The 25,960-nt window shown below is 43.8% G+C and overlaps 2 protein-coding genes across 2 annotated transcripts in view; one reads left to right on the top strand and one right to left on the bottom strand.

Moving 5' to 3' along the window:
* Positions 1 to 6,775, bottom strand: part of CLIP4 (CAP-Gly domain containing linker protein family member 4) — a 31,531-nt gene extending 24,756 nt beyond the window's left edge. Inside the window, exons 1-4 of the mRNA XM_030946056.1 lie at positions 6,697 to 6,775; positions 5,308 to 5,344; positions 3,094 to 3,157; positions 2,368 to 2,514 (exon numbers count right to left, since the gene is read on the bottom strand). Coding sequence (XP_030801916.1) covers positions 2,368 to 2,500 — 133 coding nt within the window. The 5' untranslated portion in view covers positions 2,501 to 2,514; positions 3,094 to 3,157; positions 5,308 to 5,344; positions 6,697 to 6,775. The remainder of the gene's footprint in view (positions 1 to 2,367; positions 2,515 to 3,093; positions 3,158 to 5,307; positions 5,345 to 6,696) is intronic.
* Positions 6,776 to 15,116: 8,341 nt separating this feature from the next.
* On the top strand, positions 15,117 to 23,475 carry PCARE (photoreceptor cilium actin regulator). Its single transcript, XM_030946454.1, is given in 3 exon segments — positions 15,117 to 18,086; positions 18,089 to 18,834; positions 23,346 to 23,475. Coding segments are annotated over 3 exon segments (3,846 nt in total).
* The last annotated feature ends 2,485 nt before the right edge of the window (positions 23,476 to 25,960 follow it).

The following is a 25,960-nucleotide window of genomic DNA, read 5'->3' as shown; positions in this document are numbered from 1 at the left end:
TGCTATTTTCAGTATTTCATTAATGCATCAATCCCAGCTGGTGGCAGCTGCAGGAAACAAACACCTTCAAAAATTAAGACACCAAACCAAGACCAGGGGGAAAAAAAATACTTTTAAAGATTTTAAGCCTCATGTTCTTATCAGGCAACCCAAACTCCAGAGTGCATAAAACACCTTATTACAAAAGTATATGTTAGATTACTCACAGGTGTGTGTACATGCTTCTATATAAACATTCTTTATTTTTAATCTGTGGAATTTCTTCCAGCTCTGGAAAATTACATGAAATAATCTGGATAGCAATGGCTATGAGGAGAGGGACTGAAAGGAGAGTCTACTACCATCAGCAAATGAACCATGACAAACACTGAACTTTTACCCCCTGCTGCAGCCATCAGGGAGTTGCCTTTTAAAGAGGTTTTGGATAAATGTACAACCAGCTCACATCCATCACAGATTCACGGCTCTCAGACAGGACAGACAGGTTAAGCAACACACACCATCACCCATCTGGGTGTGTGACGTGGCATGAACCACTCCTGGGTGAATCATCCCAACCTTTCCCCAAAAACAGCATACCTGACTTCTAGATTGGATTTACAGATAAGAGCACATACTGAGTTCGCTTCCTGGCTATTTAGAGTTCCTCAAACTCCATCACCTTGACCCAATGAGAATGGAAAAGGAGGACAACTTTCACTGATATTTACCATTAATTTTTATTTGCACCTAGCATATAAAAAAAACCCCAAACCCTTTATCTCCCAGCACTACACAAAGTGTGCTCCTTCCCTACATCCAATGCATCAAGACACATCTACTGATTTATCCACTAATACTTACCTTCCACATAAACCACAGCTGATCTACAGCTGAAACTATGAAGTAAACAGACAACTAGGCAACAAGATTAATGATCCTGCAAGATATTCACAGTTCTTACTCTACCAGGAAGATTTCTAACCAGAAACCTGATCTAAATTATCTATCAGAAATCAACTCTTACAATCAGCATGGTAGGGTAAAAATCTGAGACTGTATCAAGGATTAATAACAACCACCCGAAGTGCTTAACAGGTGATCAGCTGTAGTCTTTGCAAAGAAAGCAATGTTACAGAAAATCTGTTAAAGCAATGAATCCTATGAAAGGATGGCAATGGCATCTAGATACCTCAAAATATTACTTTCCCCCCTCTATCTTCCCAAGTATTGATGACAGTGGCCAGCTGCATTAAGGAAAAATAAATGCACTGAATGTAAAGACTGAGAATCTCTCTCTGCCGTGGTTTAACCTCCTTTACCCAGATTCAGCAATGTCACTGTTACACAGGTGACAGCAATCTCCTATAAAAGGATTTTATTTTAATTTAATGACTAGGCAGAAACCAGGCAGAACACATAGCAGTGAAATCATAGGGTTATTAGAAGATACCACAACAAAACAGTGTTTAAAGAAGGCAAATGGAAACTTTATCTAAGGGACAAGAAAGTGGGATGGAATAAATCATGGCAGTACTTAGAGCAGAGAAGTGATCAGAACAGGGCTAAACCATGTAAAGACTCACGTTCATGTACTGGAACATTTCATATGGAACACTTACATTCCCAACCTGAGCTAGCTTATAAATCAGGTCTTGAGAATGCTGAGCCTGTCAAAGACAGAACATTACATTTATTTATTCTTCCTGAATACAGCTGATTGCTCTAATCAATGCATGGGAAACACAGAGGTGGAAGGAGTGATTTTTGAAGTATACAGATGCTATTAATATCTTCTGCAACATTCAAAGGCATTATAATTGCAGCTATCAGTGAAGCTCCTTACCTACAGTGACATTTTAACACATTATATACTGTCAGAATTTTTATTATCATTTATACATGTGAAGACAGTTACTGAAGACAATCATTATTCTGACAGCTGATCACTGATACTTGGTATAATTTTCTACCACTCGCTTTACAGTCCTTACCCACCACAAAAAGTCCACTTCCAACAGAAATATCCTCTTCTACTACATCATTTACATACTAAAGCACAAGAAAAAGTGTTACTCTAGAGGTTTCAAATGTAGTGTAGATTAACTTCCAATATCCAGTTCTACACTGAGATGTGAAAGAGGTACAAACGTGACCACATATGCACAGAACTGTACAAAGAAAAGATATAATTTATAGTGTATGCAATTAGAAAAATGGAAAAAGCATGGGTCTTCATCTTTAATTTCATTTAACAGAGAATCCATTTAATAAGAAGAAAACTTTTCCTGGACAGAAATAATTAAGAGTTGACAGCTTTTCTTAAAATTTATTATTCAGATTTATTCTCTGCTGATCACAAATTCATTTTCTGTTTAAAGTACATACCACAGTCTGAAGGCATTGGTGCTGCAGCAACAGAAAAAGTAACAGATGTTTCAGAGCTTGGGAATAAGAATCGCTCTCTTTCAATGAGGGAATCTCCTTCAAAGGAAGGTTCTGGGAGATCCTCTATGGTCATCTTCTAGAAAGCCACTTTAGGAGGGAAAATAAAAATCAATAAATAACCTCACTGGTAATACTTTGGATTGGCTCTATCATAGTAAGATATAACGTGCAATGAGACTAAAATCCCAAATTTGCAAACTATTACTGCCATGACGTTCTTACAAACTGATATATGAACAAGGCTCACAGAGTATGGTGCCCAGTTTAGCCAACTTCTACTTTTGACTTCCACCACTAAACTTGCACTTAACTAATGGAAAACATCATATTTCTCCCCAATTTCCCATCTGAGCAGTAAAGAATTTATTAATGCTCTATTAGCCAATACACATCAAGGATAAATGGATTAGTGTGTTTCACAGCTCTATGAAAACGTGAAGCATCAAGTACCTGCCCTCACACTGTGCATGCACATTCCCTCCCTTCACCATGAGCAAGAACGTGCTGCCAGCTACTGCTGCCTCCACTTTTTAAACTCTCAGCTCTTTCATCTTCCCACACACAGCTGCAGACAATCCATCACCGAGTGATTCACTCCTGGACTCACGGCTCCGTATCAGCTCCTTCCCAGCTCTGCTCCTGGCTGGTTTAAAATAGCACACTTACCACAGCCTTGGAACCTTCCCCCTCTTCTGCTGCTTCCAGTCACCTTCCCAGGCCTTCCAGCAATCTAGGAGAGAGAATCAAGACTAAAACATTGTAGTGATATAGTGACAAAATCTAACAACCAGCCCAAGTTACATCCTAGTTGTGGTTCACAGGCTGAGATCAGAGGAAAGCTGGCTACCACTTGCAAGACAGTTCATTAGGCAAATTCATTAACAAATAACAAAAATATCATTATTCTTAATAGAAACAGACATGATTGCACCATCAGAGGCTACATCTCATAGCTGAAAAATTTAAATTCTGCATCTTGAATGATCATTATTAAACACTCAGGGTAAAAGCAACATTTCTACTAAACAACCTACATTTTTATTGTGGAGATTGTATACAGTGCTCTTTTCTCAGGAATTTGTTCAGCCAGCCTGCTGGACAGAAAGAAGCTGTGGAGCTTGAAGGAATGTTTCTTTTTATTACATTTAATTTATACCCAAGTAAATATGAAAACCTAAAAGAAGATTTATTTTGGTTTTTGTATCTAACACACAACAAGCTATATGAGCAGATTTAGTCTGATATTTCCTCAAATAAATGGGTCACACTGCTTGGGACCTCACAATCTATATGCTTATATAAAAAGCATTTTAGCATTAGCAGATGCTAATCTTGAAGTAAATAAATTAAAACCTTCTCTTCTTGCCCATCATTCACAGTTCACCTTGTGCTCAAGTTGGGAATAAAGGTGCACATGAAAAATGCTCATTTTCCTCCCAACTAGTTTATTTCCCTAGTCTTATACAGCTGTACAAATTCATGTTCTGGCATGAAGATCAAGGAGGAGGCCACTGGAAGGACAGGACTATTTTTTCCCACAGCATTATCAAATTGCACTGGCTTATGTGTTCTTTTATTCAACAAGGCCAAAAATATCTCTAATTATTTCAAGTAATATTTTCTTACAGTCAGGAAAAGTTAAGAGTTTACATTTCAATGGCTTAATAGCCATCATAAAGATGACAGCTTTCTTGTGTGAAGGACGATAAAGTCCCTTAAGCTGCAAATACCTAATTAAATTGCTTTTGAAGGGCAACAGCAAAATAAATCTGCTACAATCTACTATTTCTTCAGAGGCTGTGGCAAAACAAAACAAAGACATATGTCTTACATATGTAAGACATATGAATCCCCAAGTTTCTCTGAGGCAGCACCTCAGAGCTCTCATGAAATGCACAAAGGAACAAGTAATATGCATGAGTATAAAAGACATATTAGCTGAGCCTCTTAAGCTGGAAAAAGACACAAAAGAAATTAAAAGCTTTTTGCACAGCCCTACACTGAGGGAACAAAAGGAGCACAGTGAAAAGTAGCCAGACCTGATTGAGCAGATGGTAACAGGAAAAGGTGAGATTTTGTGAAGTAGGACAACACAAGTTGTTGGAACTTGAAACCAACAGAGACATTTCAAAATGAATACAAGAAAGAGTGTTTATGGCACACAGGAAAGCAGACCAGACAGAACACTAACTGTGCAAGTAGCCAGGGCATCTTTTATTCTGCTGGGCCAGGGACAAGAACACCATCTGTGTTCTGCCAAAGCAAAGCAGGCAGGCAAACAACCCATGCTGCCAGGTAGGCAGCACCAAGTCCCAAGGGCTACAATGCAGATGCTGACCCAGCTCCAGAAAGAATGAATTTTTACATGCCAGCACCTCCAGTGGAAGTGCGCACACCCTCACACTGCAGGGTTTCATCTGGCTCTAGAATGTGGCATGTGTCACCACCCAGCACTGACACACAATGTCAAGGTGACACTTTCTGCACCCACAGCCACCTCCAGGGGCTGCCAGCTCAGCTGTGAGAGCTTCCCAGCCAGCTAACACCACACACACAGCTGGAAAGGCAAAGGAAAAGGCTGAAAACTAATTCAAAGGCAGTGAAAAGGCATCCCCACACCATCCTCATAATGAGTTCTGTTGTGACCAAAACCAAAACAATACCCAAAACGTACTTCCCACCAAGATTCAGCTGGAAAGTCCTGGTGCAGTGGAATGGGAGGCCTTCCAAAAGAGCAGTGACTTTCCTGTATTAGTAAAAGAGTTTAGAGCAGAAACTATTAGAGAAATTACATGAAAGAAAAGAGGGATTTTTTTTCTATTCACAGCATTGCCAAACTACCAGTGAGCACAGTTTAGCACAGCAGAGTATCATACTTACTATTTGCCAGCCATACGTTCTTCCAACTGAATTATACCTGAAAGTGAAAAAACAGAAATATCAGGGAAAAAATCTTCAAAGAGTCATCAGACGCACACACATTTTTGTTGGCAAAACTGAACAGCAACAACAGGTTTCTTGATATCCACACATTACAGAGGAAGGCATGGTAGCTCTGCAGATATATATAAAAAAGTTCCATAATAGAGGATCCAACTTTTCCATGTACTGTAGTTTGTAATTTGTGTTAAAGCACAAAGCTTTCCTGCAAGTGCTGTAAGACCTTGCAAATGCTAAAGCACTTCAAGCTATAACATACAGTTGTTCTAGGCTTTGATAGCTGAACCTGTCACAAATGTGATGCTATTTTTGACAACAGCTATGTAAAATGGACACCTTATCATGTACTTACATGCGCTCAAGAAAAATTAAGTTCAGAGAACAAGTTTCTTGCACACGGACCACCTGCCCACCTCAGAACATCTACAGCACAGGTGGCAGACATGCTGTACACAGGCAGGTAAACCCAAGATTTGGGTGGTGTGCGGGGCCCTTTTGAACAGTGTTTTCACAGATTCACAGAATTGTCAGGGTTGGAAGGGATCTCAGGAAATCACCCATTCCAACCCCTCTGCCAGGGCAGGGTCACCTGGAGCAGGTGACACAGGAGCGTGTCCAGGTGGGCTCTGAGTGTCTCCATGGAGGGAGACTCCACAGCCCCCATGGGCAGCTGTGCCAGGGCTCTGCCACCCTCAGTGTGAAGAAATTCCTCCTCATGCTGAGGTGGAACTTCTTGTGTTTCAGTTTACAGACACTGCTCCTCGTCCGCTGGGCACCACTGAACAGAGCCTGGCACCATCCCCTTGGCACTGCCTTCGAGATATTTATATGCACTAACGAGATCCCGTCCGTCTCCTCTCCGCACGGCACGGGCCCAGCTCCCGCAGTGTCTCCTCACAGGAGAGATGCTCCAGACGCGCACCCTGGGACCTCCCCCGGACCGGCGCTTTGTGAAGCCGGGAGTGCCGGGGAGCTCGGCTCCCGCACCCTCCAGGCCACCCCTGCCCGCCCACAGCCGCCCGAGCCACCTCCCCAGCACTCCCCGCTATCCCGGGGCGGTACCAGAGCGCACCCCCGGAGCCGGGGGTCTCCGGTCTCCGCGGGGACACGCGGTGACACCGCCCGGGCCGCGCCCGCCCCGGCCCCTGCGCCGCAGCCAGGCGGGGGGAGCCAGGCCGGCCGCGGCCCGCCCGCTGCGGCGGTCCCTGCGCCGCCACCCCGCCCCCGCGACGCGCCGAGCGAGGATGGGAAGCGCCGGGAGAGCGCTCGGAAAGCACCGGGAAAGCAGCGGGAAGGCACCGGGAAGCTCCAGCCCCACCCCAGCCCTACCTGCTCCCGGCAGAGCGCAACACGCCGCCCGGGCCCGCCCGCAGCCCAGGGAGCCCAGCGAGGCACAGGCCCCGCCCACCGCGGAAAACCACGCCCCTTCCTACCCCTCCAGCCAATGGGCGGCCAGCGCGCCCCGCCTCGCCCCGTAGACCACGCCCCCCCGCGCGGCGGCCGGGCGGGCGCGGGAACGCGCGGCGGGACGCGGCGGGCGGGCGGGAAGCGCGCGGAAGCGCGGCGGGAACGCGCGGCGGGAACGCGGGCGGGAACGCGCGCGGGAAGCGCGGCGGGAGCGGGAACGCGCGGCGGGAACGCGCGGCGGGAATGGATGCGGAGATGGGCGCGGGGAGGGATGTGGAGATGGATGCGGGAATGGATGCGGGGATGGGTGGGGGGAGGAATGTGGAGATGGATGCGGGAATGGATGCGGGGATGGGTGGGGGGAGGAATGTGGAGATGGATGCGGGAATGGATGCGGGGATGTGTGCGGGGATGGGGCCGGCGAAGGAACCGGGCTGACACGGCGGCACCACTGGCATGTTTCAGCACTCGTCTCAGGCGTCCCGGCTGTCTCAGTAGCCAGGTGGAGGAACCCCCAAGGAGGATTTTTAAAGGGTACTCGTCCCGTGATGTAAAATCTAATGAGGATCTAAATGCAAAGATTGGCACTCTCCGGGAAAATCCTACGGTGGTCAACCCAGCATCGTACTTGAGCCCAGGCTGCATGAAGTGAATTCGAAGTGGATAAAACCTCAGCCAAGTCCTGCTATGTTTACAATCAGGTTTTTGGTGTTGCTTTTCCAGTGATGATATTAAAAGGGGTGGGGGCAGGACAAATAATAGAAGTGGCAAGTGGAATTTCCTCAAGTGAAAGGCTGGTAAGGTCAAGAGTTGCAAATTCTCTCAGCTCCCAGAGACTCCAAAACAGAAGGAAGGAGAGCATTGGATTGCAGTTGTGAGAGTTAACGTGATAGCAGATGGCTATGAAAAAGCTAGGAAATTCTTCCACTTCTAGAACATTCCATACCTTGGAAAAGGCAAAGAAAACATGTTCAGGAAAATGCAGGCCTGCTACTTTCACCTGAAGGCTATTGAGGTTCCAATTCTTTTTATAAAGACAAGCATGTAAGCAAGATCAGATGTGAGCTTTGTACTGGCAGTCAATGTTTGTCTTTTTTGAGATGCTTGGTGTTCAGGGCACAGGAAATGTTTTATTGCTGATGCTGAATAACAGAGTTCAGTGAAGAGCCTGGGATGGAAATTATCAGTCCTGGAGAAGACTAATTCCTGGAGAATTCTCCTGGAATTTAGGAGAACTTCAACAAAGGTAAAGCACAAGCACAGGGAGAAACGGCGTGAAGTAGTGTTAAGTGCAAAGTGCTGAACTGAGGGAGTCTATTGATGACATCCTGGGATGTTATCCTGGGATCTAATCTGTGTTTCATGTTTTCCTTTAATGTTTTTTGGGGGTAAAAAAAACCCCAGCAAACCGATGAGATAAAAAAAAGCAAAAAATAAAGAATTGCTGTTAGAAAGGAATGAACTGATACAAGATTGGGATATGGGATCATTGCATGGAAGTAACTGAGGAAACAAACAATGCCAGGCAGCTGCACAAGGGGCACCATTACCAATATGAAGCAGTGGCACAAAAATCAAACACTTATCTTGGGATGTGCAGCTGGAGAGTTGTGGCAGGGAAGTGAAGTGTCCGTGATGTGATGTCCAGCAGGTCTGGCCATCTCCTTGAGGAGTCACACATTGCTGTGAGCACCCTTCTTCAGCGAGCAGCAGCTAATCCAGCCTGCCCAGAGAGGGTTTGTCAGCACGGCCAAGGAAAAGAACAGTCTGAGGAGTTTGTTACCAGAGCACAGCTTGTTTGATGCAGCAGAATGAAAGCTGAGACACAGGATGTAGTTGCCATCTGCCATAAACCACGGAAAATGGGGTGTGAATTCAAAGGTGGTGTTGAATATGAGGACAAAACTGTGTGTGATTATTTTTCGTGCTAGAAAATGAAAGCAAGTGTGAAAAACGCCAATCACTTGTTTTTGAAATTTTAAAAGTTTAATAGTAATAAAATAGTAATAAAAATAGTAATATAATTAGAGTAATAAAAATTTGAACAATTGAGATTAGGACAATATGAGACAATAGAAACAAAGAGTTACAGACTGTCTAGGTACCTCTTTCTGGGCAAAATAAGCTCGAAAAAGGACCCACATTAACAGAGGATTAACCCTTAAAAGCAATAGCCTGTTGCATATTCATACACCTCATACATGATGCATAAATTCCATTCAAAGGATTCTGTCTGGTCAGTGTCAACTCCTTCCTCTTAATCCTGAGGTATCTTCAGGACTGAGCAAGGTGGGAAGAAGTTCGTTTCTTCTGGTAAGAGAGCAATAAATTCTCTTTCTCTGAAAGATTTAGGTGTCTTGGAGCTGCTATCTGATACAAGTACCTCATTCCTTTCTTAAAAAATATCTCAAATATATAGTTCCTATTTTAACATTATGTTATAACCTAAAACTATATTTAACACAACTTAAAAAAATTAATACAGCATAACTTTCTAACATAACACATATAATATTCATTTTAATATTTGTGAAAAGCCAGTCATATCATACACATTTTTCCCAGCAAGGACCTAACAAAGTGTTGCAGGTTCTAGAAGATCCTTCTGATCAGGCCAGCAATGGCAGAACCCCAAACATCTCAGCTCAAAGTGAGTCCTGAGTGCTGCAGCTGCAGAGGAGGCTGAATGTCATTGCCTGACAAAACCCCTGCCTGTCTGGACTTCCACCTCTGGGCCCTGCAATGGAAATTTTAAAAGAATATATATTTAAACCACCTTCTGTGCCTTAGCACATTGTCTTTTCCAGCCATTTCTACAAGGCAGGATATGAATGAAAACAAAAAGCCTGTTCAGCCTATCCTGTCTGACTCATTTGGCGCTGCCATGGGCAGCAAGGCTGCTGCACACCTGGGGAGCTCAAAACAATGGGCTGCACCAGCTCTGACCACCTCGGGAGGAAGACAGGGAAGGAAACAATGCTTGTGAGCAGCAAGCCTGTTTCAACTGAAACATTATTTCATTTCTTGTCTCTTCTTGGGGCAGAAATAGAGCACTGCTAAGCAATCTGTGGTATTCTCGGGGTCCCCCGTCATTGGGAGGAAATGATGAATCTGACTCCATGTTCTTAGAAGGGTAATTTATTATTATATTATTTTATATTATATTAAAAATGCTATACTAAACTATAGTAAAGAGTAGAGAAAGGATACAGACAGAAGGCTAAAAGATAATAATGAAAAACTTGTGACTCTCTCTTCAGAGTCCGACACAGCTTGGCCCCAATTGGCCAATAAGTCAATAAGTAAAAACAATTCACCTATTGGATAAACAATCTCCAACCACATTCCAAGGCAGCAAAACACAGGAGAAGCAAATCAGATAATTATTGTTTTCCTTTTCCCCGAGGCTTCTCAGCTTCCCAGGAAAAGAATCCTGGGCAAAGAAATTTTTCAAAATACGTGAAGGTGACACCAGTTCATCTGCACAGATTGATGTATCGGGGGAAGCAATCATTAAAATGGCTTAGGAAGGCATTGCAGCTTCAGCAGAGCCACTCTGGAGCAAGACTTAGGGCAGCAGGGAGGTTCTGACTGTGAGTGTGCACACACACTGTGGTTAGAGACACTCTGAGAGAAAGCCAGGAGGAATCCTGTGCCTACCTCAGTTTTCAGGGAAAGCCTCAGATTCTCTAGGTAGGGAAATCTACTGGAAACTGGATAAGGCTAAATAGCTGCACTCTTTTCTGTAGCATCTTGGGATATTTTTCAGGAACACAAATTCCAGGACCTCACTTCTAGATCCAAAATCAATACTACCAGCTTCCATTAGGAAGTGCTGCAGCCCTTGCCAGCAGTTAAATTGCCAGTCCCTCACCTGAAAGGAACTCACTTGCCTTGAAATTGCTCCACAACCACAAACCTGCTTTCACTCATGAGAACTAATGTAAAAGTTGCCAAGGCCAGTGGATCCCTCTCCTTTTAATTTTCTAGATTTGCATAACTCTGGGGATCTATGTTTAAGCCTTCATGCTGTTTCACAGAGTTCTTTGTCCTAATTCTCATCTTTTGGCTGTCACTGTCTTACCCGCTGAAACCAGCAGTGAATGCATTGGTTGGGGCAGATAGCAAGCACCTAAAATATTGATGGAATGCCTAGCAAAGAGAAACTCTGACTAACTGACCAGAACACACTTTCCAAAAATAACAGAATAATGTAAATATATCTCACAAAACTACTGCTGACACTAGTCATACAATTCTTCTCTTTGGGGGTCACCTGTGATTTACCTCACACATCACTGTAGTGGACAAGAACTTCTACATCCTCTAATAAGAAGCTACTCTAAGTTTTGTGACAAACTTCACAAGAAAATTTCAGAAACTTACTTATTTTTCATCCTTCCTGTGTTCTGTAGCATGCTCAACCAAGTCATAGTTATGGCCACATCCAGAGAAAGATATTCCTTCTGCTTGATTTTAAACTCTGGTTTAAATGTGGTTTTAGAAGTTTAGCCATCTGTCTAAATTTATTGTAAATAAATTGTAAATAAAATTGTAAATCTGTGTAAATTTATTTATTGCCCCCCAGTATAGCAACAGCCCTGTCAGGTAAACCCCCAAAATTACTCTCTTTAGTTTTCTGCTTGCATTTCTTGCTTCATTAATTCCTTTATAAAGTATTTTTGCTGGAGAGGGAAGCCAGTTTCCTAGCTGTTTTCAAGATTTTTTTATAATTGTTCTTCTGCTGTTTAAAAAATCTAGATGTTTTTGCAAAACAGGTTTTTGAAAGCATTGGGGTCACATTTATAGCATCATGCAATCAGAGTGCACCACTTTACTTAGAAGCTAGAATTAAAAAAAAAAAAAGCCAATTCTGAGAAGTTTATCACTAGCCCAGAATCAAGATGAATTTTGTCTTTCACTTGCATCATCACCACTAGTAAAAGCTCTGTATAACCTCACTGGTTCTATTCAGTTATTTGCAACTACATTTCCTTCAAACCATGATGCTCCTATTCTTTACCATTGCCAACAGGTTTCCACAGGGGAAACAAAAGGAAGCTTCCTATGTATCTCTGCAAGTGATTACAGAAAGGAGAGAACATGCTCTAGATCCCAAACTAGTGTCAGCTCTGCAGGAGATGCTGAAATAAAAAGAGACTATTTCTTATTTACTTAGTGCTATCTAGGCCAACAATATGAACAGCTCCCTGTTTATATTCAATTTGCTCACACAAAAGAAGAAAAAGAGGTTTTCTTTGAGAGTAAAATAGCTCTTTAAAACTGTTGTTATCACTCAAGTTCTCCATAATTCCTCAGTGAGCTCTTTTCCACAAATACAAACCTTAGATTTCTAAGACTTGGCATAATCATTTATGTGCATTACCTATTTTAGCCTCTCTTTTGTTGTTTGACCATGAGATAAAGTATTTTCCTTATAATTTTTTGTGAGGTAAAGCACTGGGATTTTTCTGAACTGCCTCAGAAGTATAAAGAAATATCTGCCTACTTGGTAATAAGAGTATTGATAAGAAAAATGCAGCTACAGAAGTGTTTGGAAACAGGCACATCAAAGATCTCACAGAAGCTACATAAATCTCACATAAATCTGGTGCAACATTAAATAGTAATATTGCATATACATGCAGATAGTAAGGAAAGCCAGGATGAAACAGATTCCTTGTTAAAACACATTTTCTATGAGCTTGGATCTTGATTTAGTAATAAATAAATAATTAAATGTGTATTGGTTTACTATTAATATTTAAAATAATAAATGACTGCATAATTCATAATCATAAACCAGGATTTTGCAGTTTTTAAATATACATTTATTTCCTGTAAGATGTTAATGCATGGTGTGAAAATAAGTAGAACAAAAATTGAAACAGAAGTAACATCACTGATCAAAGGCAAGGGGAAGGAAAAGAACTTCCTGAATACTACCACCAACTCACAAAGAGTTAATTGTCAAAATTCCCAGTGTGAGCAATGGAGCTGTTGGAGCTGCTTTGTGAAAAACAGACACCAGAGATTTCATAGCACACATATTAAGCAGTTACACAGAGATGCTCTCAAGTCACGCTGGAGGCAGCAGAGGGGCTAAAAGGCTATTTGCTTGTTCTCCTGAGCTTTCCTAGGCTGACTCTGGAGGGCTACAGCATCCTGACCATTAGCATCACCAGGATGAAGCAGCTGCCTAAATCTTCTCCACTTCCCCACTTTGAACACGTTAGATACATGCCTAAAAGGGAATACAGAAAGTGTTGGAAGGGTTCTGTAGAATGCACATTGTGGTGAGACACAGAAGCAGCCAGAGCCTGAGCTGAATGACTGGCCAGAAGCTGAGTCAGGAGGTTGTTACTTGATGCTTCCCAGAAAAGCCTTGTGGGAAATGGCCATGTCATCATGTACATTTAGTGCAATGTGTGTATTCCTGAAAAATTACTTTGGAGAAAGCACAGAGAGTTTTAAAAATCTTCCTGGGAATCCCCGTAGTGCCTTCTTCCCTGTAAAGCAAGGTAATTTTGCTGCCTCTGCTGAAAAGATAAAAAGATTTGAACAATAGGGCTACAGAGAATAACAGCTTCCCTCTCAGACTGCAGTCCAGCCCTGAGGAATCAATCATGTAAGCAGCTACTTAAAGTCTGAGAATGTTTCATAGGCTGGGCAGCGCATAAAGATTTTTGGGAATTGGGCAAGACACGCATGACCATGCAGGTGGAAATTGCTAGAGAGAAACTGTAGACTTCTAGTCAGTGTTTGAGTTGGCCACTGTTGTCTGTAACCCCTGCAACACCGAGGAAGGGCCACCTCAGGACAAAAGCTGTGTCTGGAAATTAAAAAACAAATCCATTTCGGCCAGTCTGAGTAGTGAAGAGGAAGGTTGGGGGCAGTTGCTTCCACATGCCACCCTTCACAAATAAATACTTGCAAAAGACAAGAATCTTCTGCCTCATCCATTTCCTACTTTGCCTTCCCTAGTTTCTCTTTCAGAGTAGTATTATAGCATCCTGACCATAGAAGTGATTCAAACAATAGGTTTTTATTTCCCTTCCCTTCCCTTCCCTTCCCTTCCCTTCCCTTCCCTTCCCTTCCCTTCCTTCCCTTCCTTCCCTTCCCTTCCCTTCCCTTCCCTTCCCTTCCCTTCCCTTCCCTTTTTCAGAAAGAAAAAGAAAAGGGAAGGGAAGGGAATTTTTTATATTATATATTTTTAAATTTTCTTAGTTTTTTTCTTTCTTAGAGTCCTAGCCCATAAAGCCCTGCATTTAAGAGAACTAAGCCCTGGCAAATGAAAAAGAAATAAAGGTAAGCAAGTCACTCTTGGGAGTTCAAATTTTATCCCAAGACATTCAGACAAAGAGAAAAATGAATTTTCATTTGATTTTTAATTTTAATTTGAAAAGAAACAGTTTGAATCCACTAGATTCAGATGCTGTCTTAACAAGATATGCAAAACTTATTTTAGTGAATTACTTAATTCAAATACCGTTGTTGTGCAGTTAGGATTTTGAGGTTGGGAAACTATCTAGAAAGAAAAAAAAATTCAAGAATGATCATCTGAAAAGAGGGAAAAAAATGCAAAATCTTGTTTGGAAATCTTAGAAGGAAAAAGTAAACAGCTTGTCACTTGCAAGTAGGGGGAAATTTTGAAGACTCTCAATGCAGAAGTCTTAACAGGCATTTCTGACCCATTTGATTTCCTGTCTTTACTCTCCAGTGGGTACATCTGTGGTCAAGGTCATCCTTCTCTTAGTTAAGGAGCATCTAATGGTGCTGACATGCCGTGCTCAGATAGTTTGCCTTCAAAAAGGCTTCAAAATACAGCCTTTGGATCTCGGCATTCAATTGCATGTTATGTTTTTGCAACAAGGGAAAAAAGCAGGGACAGGTACCAAGTCCTTCTGCCCCCCAATACACAGAAAGAAAAAAAAATCTGCCTTTATAAATACAACACTGGTGCTGACTGGCTAGAGCCTGCTTACCCTAATGAGCTTAAAATCTTATTTGCAGAGGACATCTGTTAGGGCAGAAGTGAGGTACGCAAGTGCTCTTAATCCATTAGCCCTAAATCCAGCCGAGCTCTCACACTCCTTTTTTTGAATCAAAGAAGAAAACCCAAGTGGGAACCTACAATGGAACAGGGCACAACTTCAAGAGCAGACCCTATGCAATAAGAACGTGGGAATTTAAGGTGAGCAGCAAAGGAAACTGACGACAAAACTGGGATCGTGATGGAAAACTCCTGAGGCACAGGCTGGTCTGCAGCTCAGGATGACACAGTGAGTTTGATTTTTTTTTTGTGTTCTGGATTTTTGACCAAAAATAAGGACAAAGAAAAGATGGGCTGCACACCTTCTCGCAGTGAGACTGATAGCACTGCTGCAAGAATTGGTCTTAAGGCTTTGAATAAAACCAAAAGTGTTTTGCCAATTGATTCAAGAGATAAAGGAATCCCTCTGCTGGTTAAAGGTTCATCTTGCTACACTATTGATGAGTATGGGATTCAGAGGAAGGACTACCTGGAAGAAGAGGAGGAGGATAGACTGTCAGAGCTGGACAAAAATGATAATGTGCACTTATCTTCCAAGGCTCATTCAGATTCCCAGATTTCCAGGGAAGACAAGAAAACTGAGAGGACAGCCACAGATGCTGAAGTCGTTATGTCTGAGCTGATTGAGTCTCAAAAGCACATCACTGAGTCCATAGAGATCAGAAAGCAAACCTCCTGCGAATCAGAAGCATCGGCTTTCATCTGGGATGACAGGAATGAAAGCAACGCAAAGCAAATCCCAAAGAAAGGAAAGAAGAAAAAAACCCATAAGCTGGCAAAGCAAGGTCAACCCAACAAAAGTAAAGAAAAGTCCATTGTGGCCCCATGTGAGGCAGAGAAGAAGGTGGACTTCCCAGAGCTGCTCGTCAAGGCTCACCAGAGTGCGTACGCCTACTTACACCCCAACCTGTCCAAGTATGAAACTATTCTGCACATGGCCAACCAGGCCACCCAAACTCAGCTCTTCCTGCAGCAGATGATCAGCTTCCTCGTGCTTCGCTTTGATGAAATCAACCAGCTCTTGGAAGAAATTGCCAACGATGGGGAAAATCTTCTCAAGGATGTAGGTGGGAATCTGGCATGGCCAGCGGAAAAGGACGATTTGAAGGAGCACCCTGATCTTCTGCAACAGCTACTGCAGTACACGGTGAACAAAATGCAGCTGGTGAGTGGGATGCTGGCCTCCCTCACGTCCAACGCCCTGCAGGAGACATGCAGCTTCCTGCAGTCTGCTGCAAGCAACTTGGAAGGCAAACTGAAAGCAAAGCAGAGCTTTGATGAGCACCTGCTACGGACAGTAAAGCTGCTCGAAGCCTCAACTGTGGGATCCTCTCAGTCCCACGGTGATGACAGGACTCTCTGTTCTGAGGACAGTGGCATTGGTGTGGACAGTGAATCCCTCAAAGAGTTCAGTGCCCTCAGCCAGCATGGAGCACAGCCAGGTGACTCCTGTGCACACGGACATCCATCCCGAAAGCATGCCGGGACCGCGGAGCGTGTGAGCATGGGCACAGCTGCATCCCATGGCTGTGCTCTTGGAAGGCATTCTAAAGATGTGTTTCATTCATCTGTGCAAAGCAGGGAAGTGACTTCTTGTCAGGGTGGCGTAATAGAAGGCACTTCTACCATGCCCCACTATGCAAGCTTGAGCAAAAGCCGTTCCCACAACTCCTTGCAGTCTGATTCTACTCAGGAGGGTGAACGTTTCAAAACCTGTGAATCAACAGATTTTCCTTCGGATGAGGATGAGGATGATGACGATGATGATGAAGAAGAGAGCACACTGGGGGAGGATGATGACACCACAAGTTTATCAGAAATGGGGAAGGATGCTCTGTCGCGGTCCCTGTCTTCACCTGCGCTCACTGATAACATTCAAAGGCAGTCCATCAAAAGGACAGAGAATGCAGATACAGAAGAAATCATTTTGAAGATGAAAGATGCCATCAGTGAAAAAATCAAGTTCGTCCCAGCTAAATCCAGGCGTAAGGAGTGGATAGAGGATGAGAGTGGAAGAGCAGTCCTAGCAAAGAGGCCCAGTACAGCAACAGGCAGACAGAGAAGGTTTGGGAAACAGCGACGGTCCAGGTCAGAGGAGTCCCTCAGAAGCCAGGCAGAGGACCCGACTCTCCTAGAGCTTCAGAGGACTCAAAAAGAGCTCAGCAAAAGGCTGGAAATGTTGTATGGAAAGGATAGAGCTAACAACCTGGAGTCGTGGAAGTCAAGAGCAGCACCTTATTTGCAGGATGATCAAGTTACATCTAGATCCTCCCGCAAGCTGAAGGCAGGCCTCTCAAAAAATTTCAGCATCCTGCCTAACCAGGATAAAGTCCCTTTGTTCAAATCTGATCAAAATCCTGTCCTGCTGAATGAAAAGAGAGTCAGGAAGCCTGTAATAGCTACTGTGCCTACCCAGGAGACATCAGGAGGCGAAGAAAATGAGCCTCCTGGAGCACAAACGTTGAGTGCCAGCAGCTGTACCCCCCGGCAGTCTGTCAAAAAACTGATTGAAACCTTCAGTCCTACTGATGATCTTGCAAAAGCCAAACCTCTAAAATCCTTAGGACCAATAAAGTGCATCAGAAAATTTGGACTTCCAGTCATCCCACCCACTGCTCCCTTTCAGAGAGGCCTGGCACCTTTAAATCTTAAGCATCGTATTTCACCAGTAGAAGACACAAACACCAGTGATGTTTCTTCTAGCTTTCCAAATGCCTTTCTTCCTGCACCACCTGCAGAATTAAGCAAGAAGGACACAAAGGAAGAGACTGATGAAGACACTGAGAACCTGCCACCACCACCACCTGAAATGTTAATGGACACTTCTGAAAATTTATCTGAGCCGGAAGAAACTGCAAGAATAGAAGGAAGCTCTTCGGAAGATGCCAAAAAGACCACCAAACCAGAATTGCATGCTGCTAAGAGATCACAAGTTTCCCCAAAAATGAAAGCTTCCCTTCAGTCCATCGACTTACTGCCAAGCAAAACTATCAGTGGCCCCAGTGGGGTGACTAATAAAGGTCTAAGGAGCACCAGGTCAGGGGAAGAGAAACCACACAGGTACTCCCTGGAGCTGAACCCTACCAACGTGCGCATCCCCAGCCAGGAGGAGATTTTGGAAACCCAGAGGAAAGAGGCTGCGGATTTATACAAGCAAACCCATAAAATTATTCCTCTTCAGAACCCCAGTGGGGTTTCAACCCCACTCAGCAGCAGCTCAGAGAGCAAGGAGCCCAACCCACCTGCGCCTTGGGGCTGCGCCAGAAGCACAGCTCTCCTGACCCGCTCCGGAGCGGCGACAAGGGCTCGCTGTTCACCAGGAGGGTCTCCCCTGCGAGAACTGCTCCTTCTTCCCCGACTGAGAAAAGGCTTTTCAGCCCCCCAGCGCATCACAGACACTCTCTGCAGGCTTTCAGCAGCACTCAGCCGAGCTCACCCAGCATGCAGAGGAAACCCAGTCCCCCCTCCAGCCCCAGGGTGCCCAGCCCCCCTCTGCAGAAGAAGCTGCCCTCTCCACCAGCACAGAGAAAACCACTCAGCCCTCCTGTGGGGCACAGGCAGAGCTCACCCACAGCACAGCGGCTGGCAGGCTCCCCCACTCCATTCCTCAGCACCCCCTCCCCACCAGCCTCCCCATCTCGCTCCTACAAGGGGCCCAGGGCTGGGCTGGATGCTGGGGACGAGCACCAGCTCTCCTCCTCCAAGAGGGGCAGCAATGTCCGTTCCATATTTTGCCCAGCCACCTCTTCCTTATTCGAAGCCAGACCTCCAGTGGCACCCAGCAAGTGCCCTGCTGAGGTGGGCAGCCAGCCTGAAGCTGCAGCACACCCCCAGAGGAGCAGCCTGCTGCTCCAGCAGCCCGGTGACCGCACCAGGAGGCTGTCCCTGAGCACCAGCCACCCTCAGCCGTTCGTGAGGAGAAGCTTCTCCGACCGCCGCCCAGGGGCCCAGCCTCACCTCCCAGCTCCTCTGACAGCTGGCAGTGAGCCTGCACTTCACCAAGCAAGGTAAGGAACTTGATGCCAGAAGAGCAGACCTATAGCACCTTGATGGCTTCCTAAATTTCCGATGGGAATTTAAAATAGTTAAGATGTTTCCCGGAAGGGTGTCCTGTTCATGTGCAGAAAAGATGGCTGGGCAAAGATAGCACTGTATGATTGCTGTCAGTCCCTTCCAATTGAAATAATCTGTTCTATTTTCTTGCCTCAGATTTCAGTGGACTACCAGAATGAAGAGAAGAGTTAGCTTTCCATGGCTTGCTCAAGCCTTACCCTTACACATAAGCTGTGACAGGCACCCCAGGGAAAATTCAGTGTTGGTTTCATGGCACAGAACTCCCCTTATTTGTGTGGGGGCTAAGGGCCTCTGCATTCGATTCCTAGAAAGCTCTGAAGTGGCCCTCAGATTATAAGCATACATATTTATGAGAAGATTGGCATGAGCCAAGAGGAGGAGTGTTGTTCTATCATCATCCTCCAATCCAGTATAAACTGTTCATCTGAAAGCTGTAGGAGAATGTTTCAATTCAGCTGGCAAGAATGAGAGACAGATAATATATAGGCAAGGATCTGTGTGGACAAAATTATAGGCTGGAATTTTGAGCTTCTTGTGCATACTTTCAGACCTAGGTGCTGATGTCAAGTCTGCTAGCAACAACCCAAGCCCAGTTTTCAAAAGCATCCCGTGGCTACTGGAGATCATTGCTCTGAAAAAGAAATCTAAGTATCAACATATGCCAGTTGCATGTTTGCAAAAAGTGGTGGCCTGTTAATAAAAAACTGGGCTTAGCTTTAAATTTTGTCTATCACCTAAGGAAAAAAAAAATCATAAAACCAAAATAGAAGTGGGTATTTGGGAATACTCCAAGATGTGTAACAGCCTGGAAGTACAGTGTTGTTATTCTAGTTTCTTAACATCTTAGGATGTGTAAGTCAATTAAGCTTTAAGCTTCTCTGGTAACCTTTCCACACATGAGCGGTATTTTTGCTCTTGTCCCAGAAGAGCTGCAGTCCCATGACTCATTCCCTTGAGGAGGGAGAGGGATTGCCAGATGAACCCCAGTAGGATGAAATTGCACTTGTGGGTGCACAAGCACTCAGGGCACTGCGAGCACAGGGACAGTCACGGGCACTGAGGACAGATTTCCAGGCACTCCCACCCCAGAGACAGAATAAGGACTGAGTATCCCATGCTGACAGTAGAGGAATGTGCTGAACAAAACATGTAAAAAACACTGGGAAATGCAAACCATTTTGCATTCCGAGTTCTAATATTGCATTGTAGTCTGACATTTGAATATTTCCTAAAATTCCTGTGCAGTGTTTCTGTGCTTTTTGTTATTTCTATGTACTGTGTGAAGTCAGCTTTGTCTACTCCAGTGCCTACCAGCAGAAATAAATGTTGTCAAAAGAGTTTTTATGTAAAACCTTGCAAGACAAAAGCTGGGGCAGTTTTATGGATGCATTTTATTTCTTTATTATAAATTGCTAGCTAATTTATACCTCACTGGGGTGTATTATCTTTCTATCATAGTCTGTCAGAGTATAGTGAGTAATACAAAACAACTCACTATAAATAAAATCATCTCTTTCATGAAAAAAGTCATATATCCTAGTGTTATGATCTACAAGTATTTTGGAAGAACTAAATATATCCCAGGTCAAATTCAGCTTATCATTTATCCCAATGAACACCAACAGTAGTACTACTCAGTTATGCCAAATTTATATCAACATAAGCAAAAGGGAAATTTAGACCATTAATTACCACACACACTGATTTAAGATGCAATACACAACTGTGTGTTTTCTTACACCCAAAATAAGCTGCCTGGAGTATTTTTATGGACCTTGCATTGAGTGGCCTAAAATGAACATCACAGCCAATGGGCTGATGGGCAGAGAAGGACCATTTTAGGAATGAGCACGGGGAAAAAGCTCTGAGAGCTCTTCACATCACTCAGGTCCTCTCCTCCTGCTCAGGACTGGGGTGGCTGCCACAGCTGTGAGCACCACATCACCCTGTGCACATGCTGAGCCCTGCTCTTTAGCAGGTGCCTTAATAGACAAAGCACCACACTCTGATCCATCTTTCTCCTCCAAGTTCATTAAACAGACAGGACTTTCTTTGCTTTGTAACTGACAGAGAAAAATCGCAAAATGTCTAAACCTAAATCTAAACCTAAGCCTCCTCATTCCAGCAATGTTTGCATCTGGTCTCAAATTCAGAAGCCATCACCACACAGCTGTCAGTCTGCTTTCCTTCATTCCTCCCCTTGCTTTACCTCTTCTTTCCAAATGTAACAATGCCTTTTTTTTGGTCTGTGTGGTGTTTTCCTGTCTTATTTTTCTGTGTTATTAGCAGCTTCATTAGTAGAAGGGTGAGAACACAGAGTCAAACCTGAGATACTATCAATCCTTCATAGGAAAAACATTCTGAAGACCAGTGAGTTATCCAGTTTCTCCCATGCTCACAAACGCAGGGATATAAGAGATATATCCCCCCACTTTTCCCATACCAAATTAACACATCCATTTGATGAGAAGTAGGTTGCCAAAGATAATCTGGCAGAGCTTGTACAAGCAAAAAGAAGCAGCTGAGTTGCCTCTCCCACACACCCCCTTTTAGCAGAAACACACAAAAAAAGAGGCAACTTCCATCTTATTTTGCAAGCTGGCATTGATGGGCATTAAATGTCAGTGTTGTGCACAGATTTGTGTGTCTCCTGCACATTCATTGCTCTCCTAGGAGGCAAAACCCACTTTTTCCAAGCGTGCCTTCTGCCCATCCCATGTTATAAGGAATAGCAGGACTTAAAACATTAGTAGCCCTAGCTAGGGCTGGAGCTAGAGCTTTTCTTTTAATCTTGGATCTTACCTGACAAGAACTTCAGTTCTCAAGTCAGTTCAGCTGGTTCCCATTTGACCAGCCTGAGGTTGGATAGGCTGAGATAACCTGGGGGGTTTCTAAGCTTGGTCATTTGACAGCAATCAGCAATTATTGGCATCTCAGTAATGCATAACAGGTACAATTGCTCTGCTCATAGAAATTCTGTTAATCTGTAGCACAGTTTCTGTGTGTGCACCTTAACAAAATAGTATTTCATCGAGACTGCTCTTCTTCTAAGTGGTAGAGCAGAGAGAGAAGATAAAATGCCATTGTCTTTAACCTACCGTTCAGTGAGAGCTTGAGAATGGACTGGGTTGACTGAATCAGGCTCAAAGCAAGTAGTCTAAATAAACGAGCCCTTCTGCAGCTGGGGCATATTTGAATATGGATCAGTTTCATGACTGGACAAGTATCACAAATCTCTTCATTTAGCAGTTCAAATCATTAAAGTCCTAGCAGTTAACAGCAGGAACATAACAGCTTGTCTGTAGTTGAAAGCTCATTCAGTTTAGCAGTTTGTACACTTAACATGCAGTCATGATTCCCAGATAGCTCTGAAATATTTCCCCATGTTGAGCTTAAACCACATGAATGGGCTGCAGCAGCACAGAGCACACTTCACACACTGCAGCAGGAAGGCACAGGGCATGAGAGACCCATGGCTGGATCCACTGCTATGATCAATCTTGATACACAAAGCCCCTGTACCCCTAGGGAGTGCCAGAAGAACCTCAAGAACATCATTTACACTTTCTGTGTCTCAGTGCTTCTGTCAGCAGAGTGAGAGTAGCAGATTTATAAGAGCAGAATTCCCCTCCCACAGTCATGCTGGTGTATAGTGGATATTTTTGCCCCCGACGAGGGGAGAGAATGATGCATCTGACTCCATCTTATCAGAAGGCTAATTAATTACTTTATATACTATATCATTCTATATTATATTACATTATGTTGCATTACATCTAAACTGAATCTGCCAAGCACTCAACTCTGCACACAACTGCCCACAATCTCGTGACTGTCACCCAACAGTCCCAACACACACACACACAAGGAAACAAAACACTCTGAGTAAACAGTCTCCATATTCCATTCTACTTTTGCACAAACACAGGCACAACAAATGATAAGAATTGTTTTCCTTTCTCTGAGGTTCAGAGAACGTGAGTCCCAGAAATATTCTTGGGAAGAATTGTGCCTTGCTTTTCTCTGTGAGGAGAAATGTGGCTACACTGGTGTGCTCAGAAATCACTGTAACCAGGCTAGGCAGATGCACATCAGAGGTAAGACCTTTTCTTTCCTTCAGCAGTCTGAAACAAGACTTTTCACCCAAATCTGCCCCTATCTGCAGGGAAACCCAGCCTCACACCATTCCCCTGTTAAACATACAAAGTGTTTTCTTCCCAGGAAAGGTCTGGGAGGGAAGAGTACAGTGCATTTAGCAGGACAAGAGTAAAATCTGGATGGTGCACATCAAGAGGGCATGTTCAGGAGGAGAGGGGGAGTGACAGGGTGTGGGGAATGACAGAGTGTTGTGCAGCCTTTGTGCTTCATGGGTTAACGTGCTCTAATCAGTGCTGTTTTAAAAGGTCATGATTCATTAGCCTCTTAAGCATCTTTCCTTCTGCAGCTTGGAGAAGAGCCCTAGAAAAGCAGGTGACCCGTGGAACAGCTCTGGGGTTCCCGAGAGCAGAGAGTCCAGCAGATCTGCTTCCCACCCCGAGCTCTACGTCGTGGGCCAGGGGCTGCAGAGGGACTGACAGCAGGAGCACCCCCGGGACAGAGGCACCAGCAAGAACAGAGACCCAGAGGGAGGAAACAGCCTTAGCCAAGCCTCCAGAACACAGCTTCATCTTCTCTTGCAAGGAAACTGTTCGATGGCATTGCATCAAAAACCCCAGACTGGGCTCAACAATCTAACGAAACACCAGCCAGCTGCTTCTCCTTTCCTGCCATGGCTTTGCTCAGAGATCCACATGGAGCAAAAGAAACACTTTGTGGCTGGGTGAGTCTGAGGCAAATTTGGTTGGTGAAGACAGAACCTATAGCCAAGTCCTTTTTTCCATGGTTTAGACAATAGATTTTAAAAAGCTAACACAAATTAATCATTATTCCTCATGTTATTTATTCAGTAGGCATCACAGTCTGTGTAAAATGTGACTTTTCCAGCAGGGAGGTAAAACCCTGAGCCAATTGAGTGTTACTGCAATTAAACATCCATGGCTTCAGCAAAGCCACATTTTCACCCTAGGTATTTATCAACATGCAGGGAAAGAATAATGTCATATACAAGTTAAAACAAAGTAACCCATTTTGAAGGGAAAAAATTAGGGATCTTACTTCCCCAAAAAAGCCTTTGATCTTCTAAATCACCTTTGATTACCAGATAATCTTATCACCTCTAGTTTCCAGGGTAGAAGACTTAATCCTGATTAGAGTAGTTTTGCAATCGCCTGATCAAACAACATTATAAATCACAAAGCATCTAAGGACACATTTATCTAACGACACATTTGGAGGTTTTGTTTGGGTTTATTTTTTTTTTTCTTTTTTTTTTTTTTTTTTTTTTGTAAAAGAAAAAACCTGCCACCATGGAGAATCCTGTTCTCCCTGAAAAAAAATTATTTTTTTTTTCTGATTTATGCAGTTTGAGGGAATTTATTGTCATTTCACTGGATAGTCTTAGACAGATTCTTGTTAATAAAAACGCAAGTTATTTACAGTCAATTAATCCTAAGATTTTACAGCATTCACTACAGTCTCAAAAATTACTGGATCTTCCTCCCCTAACTGGTATGTCATCATGGTTAAGACGCAGCTTTTAATTAATGTAGTTTCAGTTTCATTTGACATTTCATCTACAACTTTAGTACAGAATAAGATCTGTTAAAAAAAAAAAGCCAGTTGTATCATACTTTCTTAGGAATAGTTTAAATTTTTTCCTACAGTTTTCATCAAGGTGGTGTCTGGGAACTTCATCTTCACACAGCATTTTTACCCTTCCTGCCCACCTTCCTGATGGGGGAATTGAGCTTCACCTTCTCCCCTACAAGGGTTGTTCTCTGGATACTGAACTCCTGATTTTAGTCCCGTGCCTTAACCACAAGCATCTCTCACCAAGTACAGTGCCATTTTGCACCACAGACACAAGGAAACCTTAACTATTATGTTTAAAGTGGGGGTTTGAATACAGACAAGCAGTGAATAGATGCTTTGGGTGGTCAGGGGTTTGTGAGCTTAAGGAGGCCAAGCAGCCATAGCCATACAGATCCAATCCACTGTGTAATCAATCACACAGGCAGAGGCACCACCCCTGCCCAGCTGGAAAATCACCAGGAACATACTGCAAAGCTCACCAGCAGTGTAAGCTCTGCAAATTAGCCCTCCCCCTCATCAGAAGTGCAGTCCTCTCCCTCCTGGGTAAGAACACAAATGCATTTTTGCATGCATTTTGGGTTGGTTTGTCCTGCTGGCAGTAACCCCCCAGAAGAGAAGCAAACCAGGAACATGACAGCAGGAAGCTGGCACTTTGCATGCCTGAATGCAGCTCTGCAGAGGAAAACAGAGCAGAGTGGGAGGACAGCTTCTCCTCAGCCACTGCAATCAGTTAATCTCTTTATGGCTTCATGCTGGAACTCCCCAGCCCCTCTGATGGGGAATAAGAGAAAATAGAAGAGAAAATATTTACATCCCTCAAGCAAGAGATTCTGCTACAGCGGCACAAGGGACAACACTTCAGCAGTCAAGCTGGAAATCTCCTCCCACATGTGCTCTCTGGACATGGAGTCAGCCAAAACATCTTTGCCCAAAACCAGGCTCCCTTGGAGGTGTGTGCATGAGCTGCCATCCTGGACTTCCTCCCTCCCTGCTCTGACTGAGGCTGTGGTCATCAGGAGGCTCCTTGCAAACACAGTACCACCCGAAGGATTCTGATGCTGCCCAAAGGATGCTGCAGCAAACTGGTCATTGTATGCAAGACACAGCTTCTGGGGGAGTGATCTGCAAGTTTGCAATGTGAACTCATGATTACATGTAGTTAAGAGGTTCTCTTTAGTCCAGTAGTGTACAGGACTCTTGTAAAAAATGTGTTTACCTTTGATTTGTATTGCAAACATGAAATTGAGAGTAACTCGAGTATGCAGGAAATGATAGTTTGCCTCTCCACTTTTTTTAAAAAATTAATTTTTTAACAGGTTTTTGGTCAACTGTTCAATTTTTTCACAAATGCAACATTTCTGGGATACA

Source organism: Camarhynchus parvulus, chromosome 3 (genome assembly GCF_901933205.1).
Source record: "Camarhynchus parvulus chromosome 3, STF_HiC, whole genome shotgun sequence".
Classification (NCBI taxonomy): Eukaryota; Metazoa; Chordata; class Aves; order Passeriformes; family Thraupidae; genus Camarhynchus; species Camarhynchus parvulus.
This window is presented reverse-complemented; position numbering and strand designations above follow the sequence as displayed.